Source organism: Aplysia californica, unplaced genomic scaffold (assembly GCF_000002075.1).
Source record: "Aplysia californica isolate F4 #8 unplaced genomic scaffold, AplCal3.0 scaffold00180, whole genome shotgun sequence".
Taxonomy (NCBI): Eukaryota; Metazoa; Mollusca; class Gastropoda; order Aplysiida; family Aplysiidae; genus Aplysia; species Aplysia californica.
This window is the reverse complement of record NW_004797450.1, coordinates 994,601-1,006,008: the sequence shown is the minus strand read 5'-3', so window position 1 is coordinate 1,006,008 and position 11,408 is coordinate 994,601. Positions and strand designations below refer to the sequence as shown.

The 11,408-nt window shown below is 42.0% G+C and overlaps 1 protein-coding gene across 1 annotated transcript in view; it reads right to left on the bottom strand.

Annotated features, from left to right (window-relative positions):
• Nucleotides 1–4,290: 4,290 nt before the first annotated feature.
• The window catches only part of LOC101845094 (mucin-17), a gene marked incomplete at its 5' end in the record, with an annotated part of 14,919 nt that continues 7,801 nt past the window's right edge, over nt 4,291–11,408 (bottom strand). Inside the window, 2 exon segments of the mRNA XM_013082546.2 lie at nt 4,291–7,169; nt 9,052–9,186. Coding sequence (XP_012938000.1) covers nt 4,313–7,169; nt 9,052–9,186 — 2,992 coding nt within the window.

The following is an 11,408-nucleotide window of genomic DNA, read 5'->3' as shown; positions in this document are numbered from 1 at the left end:
TGTGTGTGTGTGTGTGTGTGTGTGTGTGTGTGTGTGCGTGTGCGTGCGTGTGTGTGTGTGCGTGCGTGTGGTGTGGTGTGGTGTGGTGTGCATGGCCTGGCGTGGCGTGGCGTGGTGTGGTATATGGCAGCGTATGGTATGAAGTCAATGCTTGTTTCAACACGGTAAATTTATTTCAGAGGCAGTCAAAACATGTCAACATTTAAAGTTTTAAAGGATATGTACAGAGTGAGCAAGGTTAAAAAGACGTGAACCATAGCGAAAAAAAAAATCCTTAAAAAGATGAGAGCACCGAGTATTTCATAACCCAAACACTGAGCCTGATGAGTTTTCAGTCAGAAGCGAAACGTTTTCTTTAAAATACACAAAAGGACCCCGGCGCACGCACATACACACACACACACACACACACACACACACACACACACACACACACACACACACACACACACACACACACACTATCCATATATAAAGGCGTTTGAAGTGTAGCAGTTTAACTTTTTCTCGTGTGTGGAGAATCTTTATTAAGTAGCCTATCTCGGTCTGTCTGCTGGGACATTGCATCCCTGTCAGCACAAACTGGCCCAAACAAACAAGCTCAAACCCAGCCTCTAAATGACCTTAATTGAGTTGCAAAAACACCTACATTAAAAATTCTAGAAAAAAAAGTAATACATTCTTTTACTGTACATTTTTTTCACATGTTGAACCATAGGTTCAGAATCGTACACAGAAGGTACATATATAATTATATTTTAAATAGAAAGTAAAAGGGACTCTGACAAACAAATATCCAATTAAATGCAAAAGGCCAGTAGATAGACAGGAATACTGTTCTGTATTTCAGAGATAATTCGAAGTACCAAAGAGATATAACTTAAATTTGAGCCAAGGCTTCAATAATGAGACGTTCAAACTAAAAAAGAATTGGGCGATTGTGTAGATTTCTGCGTTAAATTCCGATACTAGTTTTAATCGGCCTATAAGCCCTAGATCTAGATATCTCTATCTAGATCTAGAACTCTCCATTAAACAGAGTAATCCAATCCAAAACTGAAATCCAATACAGAATATTGCCAAAAATGTTAAACAGAGTAATAAAATGAAATCCAATACAGATTGCCAAAAATGTTTTCCTTAAATTGTTGCTTCCACATATATTCTTGTAAATATGAATAAAAGAGTTTGTCAGATGTCCCGTGTAGTATCGGAATTTAACGCGGAAATCTACACAATCGCCAAGAATTGCACTGCCAGTTATTTTACAATTTTACTAAATATATAAAACGTCCGTTTATGGCACAAACAAAACAAGTGCACGCTCAGCTTTCATGGGTTTAATGCATGGGATGCAACATCATTTTGACCCGCCTCCTCATCCCCCGTCCCCCCAATAGGACAATGAGTCATTCAGTTCAGGGAAAGAGCAAGACAGATATAGACAGAAACAACCGAGGAAAATAAAGAAGTATAATCTACCAGTGGCACACTCCAAAAACAAACAATTTAGGAGAGTGACCGTTTCTACGGAAAAAAAAAGAAAGGAAGACAACCATAATACAGTCAAACCTGTGTAAGATGGCCACCCATTGTCAAGGAGAAAAGTGGCCGCATAAGACTGGTGGCCGTCTTAGGCAGGACTGATCAAGATAAAGAAAACAAACCATTCCCATCTGAGGCCCCAATCGAAAGTAGCCCCATTGTTGTTGTCTTTGTTGGTGTTGTTGCTGTTGGTTTGTATTTCGTTTGTAATTTTTATTTTGTCGCTGATTTTGCACAATGGTGACAATAAAACGAAATGTATCAGACAAGGAAGACCGAGTGCCATGTTAAAACAAACACATGGGTCGCCACCACTCGGAGAAGGAGGGACGCTTCTGTAACAAGTTCATGTTGACGTCCTTTGTTACTTTGTTACAGACTGGGTAAACAGTAACCACTCATCTCACTTACGATTTGTGTATGAGTTCTGGGCGGGGCTTATGGGTTATGTGGGATCACACGCTAACTCACCTGCAGCTCAAAATTGGTAGCTATTGGTCAACAGTGGGAGGGGCCTACGCAACATGATCGGTTGGACTAGTTGGAGGGACTACCTAACAACAACGACAGGTGATTGAATTATGACGGCTCGCCCACAACGCCAGGGGCCAATGCACAATTTATGACAAAACGTAATGGATTCACTAAGGTGACCGTCTTAGACAGGTATTATTGCTTAGTATTATAGGGGTTGTGTGTTAAATTTTTGTGGCCGCGGCCGCGTTGGACAGGTGCCCGTTTTACACAGTTAAATTATATAGAAAAAACGCAAGGGGGGAAATGGAAAGTGGCCGTTTGTACAGGTGGTCGTCTTATAGAGGTGGCCGTCAGGGCAGGTTCGACTGTATACACAAATATCAGCACTAGTTAACTATACAGTTGTTGTGTTGTGTAAACCTCAAAACCACAGTTACTCCCTATCGTTTGGATGCTCACTCTCACAATAACAACCCATCTACCTAAGCCAAAATTGGAGCTTTTGAGGCTAATCCTAGTTTTGGGCGGATAATCACAACAATGGCTACAGTCTCAAAAAACAAGTCAAGTGAAATATCAAACGGACACCAAACAACACCCAGTTCTTTGATATCAATGGTAGAGCTGCACCCCCCCCCCCCCCCCCCCACCCGCCAAAGCTATGTATGTATACCCCATCAACATGTAGTACAGACTTTCATCATTTAGAAAGTCAGGTAAAACGAAACACTAATTCCCATGAAATGAATATGATACATACGATGTAAAAATATCGACAGAAAAATAAAATATAAAAAACAGGCTAAAAACAAGGGGCAGTTTCAGTAATAATTGCTACAAGAACAAAAAAGTATTCAATAGCAACAACTGCAGCATCGGCATATTATCAATAACAACAATTGCATAACAGCAACAAAATATCACTGACACCAACATTAGTTTCAACAGTAACAAATGCACCAATAACAACAACTACAACATCAAATACAATGTAATCTAATGTCCATACATACAACGCGGGTGGGGCCGGAGGGGGGGGGGTGTCTAAAAACACTTTAATAACCCCCAAAAGCGTCTGAAAATAAAGTAAGCACAGTAATGGATATAATACACAATGAAGAAACGAAGCAATATTGGTGTAACATATTGATAAAACTGCCCTTACTTACTAACATTTTGTTTGTACAAAGTAAATTGTAGCAATCACCAATCACTCCAATACGCATCTTGAAATGTGTACCTGCACTGAGCACAGGTGAAATGATGGAGGAGGAGCTGGGGGTGCTGGAGGAGGAGGAAGATGAGTAAAGAAGGAGTATGAGAAGGAGGAGGTGGAGAAGCAGGATACGGAGAAAGAGGAGGAGAAGTGGGCGGAGGGGTGGGTGGGGGGGGAAGAAAAGGAGGAGGGGGAGGAGGTGAAAAGAGAAAAAAACATCCACTCTAAGGGACACAAATCTATCATCTGCATTTGGAAAAGGCCTGCATAAACGGAGGACCAAAATAATTTAGATCATCATCAAGTGCAAGATCTGAAACAGATATCGGCCAACATAGTTCACCACTCATTCCTCAGCTTAGGTGATCTTAGGATTTTTTACAGTGTAACACAAACAGAGCGAAATTCGTGGGACACGGAAATCTTGTTGTTATGTAGGTATAGATTTTGTTAAACTCAAAGAAAGTAAAATACATGTAGGTACAAGAAAAAAAATTGGACCTCAAAATCCGCTCCCAATGTGCGTGTTTTGCTATGTGCATGCTAGACCGTATTATCTTGGCTTTTTCCAAAAAGCCATCTGTTCCCTTCCTTTTGAAGTTGAAGTAAGCTGTTCTTGGTCTTCCTCTTTTGTCTCCTTTTTTCTCCACTGAGAGCAAGATGTTTAAGGCCGTTGCATCGATTCTAATCTAGATACAGGTACAAACGCATATAAACATGCATCTTATCAAACAATGCACTGACCTTTTTAGGAGCCAAGCCCAGGGTCCTCTAAGTACAAACTATTTTCACCTCCCCCCCCCCCCTCGCCTTGAAGCAAGACAATTTTTTTCAAAAATGGGAAATGCAATTTGAAACATATTTGTTTCAAAACCGTTGATGGCACTACTGAGAAGGTATCAGTGCGAAGACTGCTTATGAACTGAATTGTGAATTGATTTGTACTATAACAGCACCGTGCAATTTGTATAATCAAACCCTGGTGTTTCTAGGAATTGATCTTTCAGCAAACACGAGCATCCATCCACAATAGCAGTAACAGGAAAATGACATAACAATATAGTGCTTTTATTATTAATTTGCTTTGTGGTTTTTCAAAAATGATTTCAGTTTATTCAACTCAAAAATACCAACAGTTGGAAGTAAGGGCTGCAACTCATCTACTTCTAAGTCCCCGCTAAGAATCTTACCTCTCTCATCTGGCCTGAATCCCTTGAGAACTGATATGGTCTGTGGTTTGAGCCCACCTGTAGACTCAAGGACATTCATGATCTGATTCCTCTCCCCTATTTTTGTGAACATCTTGCCAGAGTCAGGCGCTTGTTTTGCTGGAGATGGTTTCTTTGCTGGTGTTGGCTTTTTCTTCAAATTCAGCCACGGATTTGGCTTGGAAGAGTCGTCATCGTTGTCTTGTTGTGATGACGAATTTGTCACTCCCGCAAAATCCCCTTCATGAGTTGGAGATGTTGCAGTGGGTTTTTGTCCTTGTGAGAAGGCGGTGGCTGTAGGTGTGTTTCTTGCCGCTGTAAATGATGATGCTGCTGTCGTCTGCGGCTTCTTTGGAGTCTGAGGCCCTGGAACAAAACGAGAAGAAGATTCTGGAAGCTGTTTAGTTTGAGCTGACGACACTGGTGTGCTTGGTTTCGATGACATGGAATTTATTTTTTCAGGAGACGAAACTGCAGATGAGGATGACACAGGAGGGCTCTTTGAGTTTTTGGGCTGGGCTGTGTTAGTAGACGCCTGTGTCTTCCTCAGCTGTATGTCCCAGGGACTGCGCTGGGGCTCCTCAGAAGACTGGTTCTCTTGAGAAAGGTTTTGTTTAGTTGACAGCTGCCCTCTATCTGGTGTTGAGGTGGAAGATGGTTTACCTCTGCCTACAGGAGAGGAGACAGACTTGTCACCTGCGTTGACAGCTGATGGAGCAGCTCTGAAAGATCCTTTTGCTTTCTCTGAGAGTGAAGGTGAAGAAGTTTGATGAACACTATTTGAGTTCTTCCCGGAGGAAGACGTGCTTTTCTTTCCTTCAAACCTTTTCTTCAGTTCCTGAAGAACATTTGATGATGGTACCTCAGTAGGTGAAGAAACATTGTCATTTTCATCTTTCTCAATCACCCCTCCTGCAGAGCTCAAACCATCATGGTATTCAGCAGAATTCAAATAGATGCCACTATTGGTTCGTGAACCATCTGAGTTTTCTGGTGTGTTCAAATAGATGCCACTGTCAGCCCTGGAACTAGAGGATGAGAAAGGCCTACTCTGTGACGAGTCTACAGAAACGCGATCAGTAGGCCATTCCACATCAGGCTTGCTATAAGGGCCATCAATTTCATGATAAATAGGTGAGAGATTTTCTCCCCTTTTGTCTCGCAGTGTGCCCGATCTGACGTTCAAGTATGTATTTTCTACACTACCTGGATCTCCAAAGGCCTGATACGCATTTACATTATAACTAGCAATAGACAGCTGGTTGTAGTCCATCGGCATTTCAATTTGCTTGAAGTCTGAAACTTCTGGCCCTGGTTCTATTAGTCTCAGGTTACCTAAATTTTGATATATCAAGACATTTCCATTGTCATATGGGTCTATGGGGTCTTCATAAATGGTGTCGTCCACAAAGGACCCATCTCCAGTTACAGAAAGAGGTGTCTCACTCTCACCTTCATAGAGGTCTTCAGGGGGCGGGGAGAGAGCCTCACAGTGCATGGCGACAAATTTTCCCTTCGTTCCATCATTTCGAGGCGGTAATGCCGGACTCTCACTTGCACTTTCCTGATTTTTAACAAACTTTGGCTGGATTCCCGTTGGTGGCGGTGGAGCGAATGTTGATGGTGGGGGTAGTATTGGTGGAGAGGATGCTGGTGGGAGAGGTGAAATGGGAGTGAGTACTGGAGAGTCATTTCCGTCAGTTTCATTGTTTGTTTTTTGCAAAGGCAGCTGTTTTGTTTGAATGTTCTTCTTTTTGTCGGGTGTATCAGGAGACCCCTGAGCGGACTGTTTGAGCCCAGGGGTATTCATGACGACATAGGAGCTCTCTGGAACCTTGGCTACGGAATACCCAGAATCTGTTTTACGGTCACGAGGGCTCTTAGCTGAATTCCTTGCTGGACCTGAGATGCTGTCAGTACTTGCCAATGGCTGACCATCTGAACTCCCTGTCCAGGTGATCTCGTACACACTGTCCTCAATCTTGTCCTTTGAAGACCTGTCAGTGCTGTATTGGCCGATTGACTCATATTTAACGGACCCAGTTTCCTTAGACTGGTCAGTACTGCTTTCACCTATAGTCTCATATTTAACAGACTCTTTCTTCTTAAATTGTGAAGAGGATTTTCCTTTAGAGATTTTGCCTGATCGGACCCGTATTGGTATCTCATCTTCGTTCGGGTCAGGTTTCTGGTACGTCAACAGTTTCTTGACAACAGTGTCTTCATTGAGTTCAACAGAGGCAGCCGTGTCCTTTCTAGGAGTTTTTTCTTTACTCTTGGATGGACTTCTCACCATCGGGAGTGTCTCGTGCGGGGATGGGACATAGATTGTGTGCTCCATGTCATCAACTGAGACCTTATTGGTCATGTCTGCCCACCTCACTAGTCCCACAGAACTGTCTTTTGATCCAGTCAAAGAGGACAGAGCTTGTGAGGCAGAGCTAAAGTGTGTACTTTGTGCTTGTGAGCTACTGGACGCAGAACCGGCACCCGCCCGCTGCTCTTCGTCTTTAGTCTGAGAAGACTGGATCATGGATAAGCGTTTCCCATTGCCCATTTTTTTATAACTCTGGTCAACTTTCATGCTGCGTATGTAGGTGTCGCAGTTCAGTGTGCAAAAAGAGAGAGCTTTCTCATAGGCACGACTTCCCAGCAAGCCCGGCGTGTGCTCCACAGCGAAGAACTTGAGTCCTGAGCTCACAGGCAGTTCTACATTCACGTTCCTGTGAAAGAAAGACAGTGATAGAGTAAAATACACGCAGTGCATACATGAAAGACAGCCCAAGTTATGGCGTTGTAAGCCTGTCATCAATTTAAACAATAGTTTTTACAACTCTACAGGTGAGCAAAACAACTAAATGCTGTTACCAATAAAAACAAAATTTTCTTTAAAGATAATAAGGGCGTTATCATCAAAATTTTATTCTTTAAAATGTTGAATTGGGGGTGTTTGCAAAGAGTTTATTTTCTTGGTAACAATATCCAGTTTGGGTCTTTCTGTGTTTTTTTGCTCTCCAGTAAAACTGAAAAAACTGCATAGATCTATACTGCATTTTTTAAAATGACGGCAGAAGTGTGGTGTGGTGTGGTGTGGTGTACTGTGCTGTGGAGAGGAGGGGGGGAGGGACGAATGGAGAAGAATAGGCTAGGGAGATGGGGGTAGGGGTGGACAAGAGCCTTGCACAACTTCAAAGTGTTACATACTTATTTAGTCCATTGTAATTTCCTCGATTTGTAAAACATAGTGCTTGTAACCAAAACAATTCAAGCATGCAAAGTGGAAAGAGCTAGAGTGCTTTACTGCAAGAAGATTAAAGAAGCAACGTCTAAGTACCCAGTAAGAAGAAGTATTTAATAATAAACTTGCTTTCTTCCAACTCAAATGCACAAACACACAGGTAAAAAAAAGACAAGAAAAGAAACAGTCGAAGATATTAAGATTCCCTGTCACATCAAGTCAATTCCCTGTAATTAAACTACTGAAAAGAAGCAAAGAACCAGATAAAAGATGAACACAAAAACTTTAATTCAGTTTAAGTGGGATGTTTACGGCACTTGTAACCAGTGGCGAGGCGTCTATAGAATCAAATAATCACTGCTTCCCTTTCTAATTTTGAAACGTTGTAGCAGTCAAATTCACCCATAAACGTAAACCTTATGAATTAAATGTTAAAAGACGTTCATAATCAACAATGAACAGTATGCCTAACATTCAAAACGGGTTCACTGCCACCGAAATAGCCTGCTCACCCCTCTCGGGCCACTCCATAAGCAGTCACAAGCTTTGATTAAATAAGCTTAAAGTGAGGCTGGAAGAGTATACCAATAGAGTTGAAGGGAATACGTGCATAGCAGTCAATACTGTTTCATTGCCACATATACCCTGTTCACCCCTTTCGGGCCACAGTTATAATCAGTCGTAAGCACTGATTATGTAAGTGAACTATTACACTGGTCGAGTCTACCTTACAGATGTGAGGAGAACTAACTCCTAATAATCTCTTTACTGCTGCCTGTGCTTGTTTTTTTTCCTCGACTTTTTAACGTCCTATAACCAGATCGTGACCTCGATTATGACACCGGCTCCTGGCCGCGAAAAGCTAGGCCTAGACAAAAAAACAGCCAAAAGTGAAATTTAAAAAAATGATAATTGTCATGTTCTACCAACGAGTTCGACTCCCTGGTATCTCTACAACATATTATAGATCTAGTACTGACATCTCTGCTTCCTTGCTTTGGGTTTGTGTATTCACTTCTAATGTTAAGTTTAATTTTAGTTGGAATTGATATTTAATGAGATACTTTCCCGATTATTTTGGCGGTTGAATTCCGGATTTGTTTTCATTCACACAACTTAAGACTCGCCACCTCGAGTAATCTTCTTGTGTGATGTCCCCAGGCCATAATATCTGGTTCCGTTTCACTTTGATTACCGTGTCAAACAAGTCAGCCTTCGCCCCTGCTTGTAACACAATTAAATAATTTAAGTGCCAAAGATTATTAGACAGTAACATATAAAAAACGAGGAGAGATAAGGACAATAGATGTTTGATAGGAAAGAAAGCCACACCAGAGCACCTACCAACAACCCAGACCAACTTTTACCTGTGGTTGAAGAGAGTGGAGGCGACCACTGTCCGATCTATCCCCGACTCGGCAATGAGCATTGTGCCCGTGAAGGCGCATGGGGTGGGCGGGATTCGGCCAAACACAAGCTTGGCAATCAGAGGAAGGCGGAACCTGTGAGTGTGTGTGTGTGTGGGGGGGGGGGGGGGGGCAATAAAAATAATGACAGGGACTGTGTAATTGCAGATGTTTAGCACAATTTGGTAGAACTAAAATATTACATGATTCCCATCTTTTACTCCTCAGTGATGACACTTTGCACCTTAAAAAAGGAAACTTGGGAATTGAGAAAACAAACAAGGGGATTTACGCCCCATCGGCACCATTTAGATCATTAAGGGGGCGGGCTGCTTCGAGTTTACTTATAAGGTGTCAACCTGTGCTGAAAGCGATACAAAATCTCAGTGATTCTCCGCAGACAGACAATGATACACGATGAAAAAGACCCTCCCTACATGGGAACTGAACTCGCATGGCTTACCTGTTACACCATAGACTAGAGCTGGGCGAAGAATCGATTCCGGAACCGATCCCCATGATTAATACTACGGAAGTAAAGTTCCGTCTCCTTTTTACGTAAACCAACAGTTACCGGTTACTTTTATAATATCTTCTCTTTTTTAAAGAATTTATTTTAGAAATATAAAAGTAGGTTCTTCGTAGGGTTTTCGAAATCACAGTTATCCTAAATCCAAGGACTACTATACTATATGAGTATAGTAGTCCTTGCCTAAATCCTAAAGATGTTCGGAGCCAATCCGGTAACCACCGGAAAAAATCACATCATTAGAGAGTAAGTAATTGGGTTCGGAGTCGATTCCTACGATTCCTAGCTTTATAATCGGGAACCTAGCTGCCCAGCACTACCATAGACCCAAGCTGGCAGGGACGAAACCAATTTCAGTCAACCGACCTTAGCGGTCACCTCTCCAATGTTCCATGCGTGGCGTCCTTACATTTTTCTATATTTTCAACCTGTTCATAGCAGTTCCTGTCCCCAAAGGAAATGGTCAGTCATTTTGGCAACAAGTCTACCTCAAAACCTGCTTAATGGTTACTCGCTACAAAAACTTTTCCGCAAACCCATCCTCAGATTATAAGTGTGTGTGTACGTTCAATCAGTGCATGCAAAGAAGCTCGTACGAAAGATACAAAATTCAATAGCTATGAAATTAAAAGATAAAAACCAAGATTTCAGATTTTAAACCCTTTGTTGACTTTGTCAAGTCCATTAAGTGAACATAACTCAGACCATGTCAATAGCAGCTATCTGTGATTATATGATGGCCACTGTGTTCTGTGATCTTGAGAGAACGTTATGGCCAGGTTCAACTTATACAGTAGATTACGAATGAGTTAATGTCGTGGGGGAGTGAAAGTAAAGTCAACTCATCCGAACTTCAAATTAACATTGGGACCTGTAAAGAAGAAGAGGTGCTGGGACTTGAGAAAAAGGTCAACTTAACCTAAGAAGATCAACTTGAGCGAGTTCATCACAAGCTGTAAGAGAGGGAAAGGTAACGGTAACTTGTGTGCAAAAAATAAAAGCAAAAATTGCGTGATAAGATGGGCTACACTCTTTGAAAAATTAAACTAACTGCTATAATTGAAGCAGGTGGTGATGATATTTACTTAAGCGCACAAAAGAAGGAAGGAGGAGGGGTAAAGAGGGGGAGGGGCAGAAGAGGGCAAGAGGCTAGGGGGAGGGGAGAGGGGAGGAGGGGAGGAGGGGAGAGGGCGTTCAGTCAAAACTCGATGGTTGGTCCAAGATAGTCGATACTCAATAGTCAGGCGGAAATACAGCTGTCCGTGGCTTTTCCCCGGTAAATTAATGATCAGAAACACACGCGTTTTTCCGGACGGACCATACTTTCTGAAACCTCTTTATTAACCTACTTCGTCTCCGAGATTGTATCAATAACATTTTTCAACTCTCATCGTTACTACAGCTGAGTAGCTGAGGTCACTGGTGAACGAGAAAATGGGTGAACTGTGTGGCTTTTTCGAAGCTTACAACAGCTGTCAACCCAATCTAGAAACCTGCTTTTAAAAGATAAAAAAGCCCCCAACAAAACAAAACAAAAATCAACAACAAGGACAACAACAACAGCCATAAATCAAAAACAAAAAAAAGGCACCCCCACCGTCCTTTCCCCACCTCAAAAAGTTCAATACACCCACCGAAATTACACCTCTTCCCCCAGTTCAAAACAAGACGATGCATTGGTCATTATTATCAGCATGATCTTCTTCTTCTTCTTCTTCTTCTTCTTCTTCTTCTTTTTCTTCTTCTTCTTCTTCTTCTTCTTCTTCTTCTTCTTCTTCTTCTTCTTCTT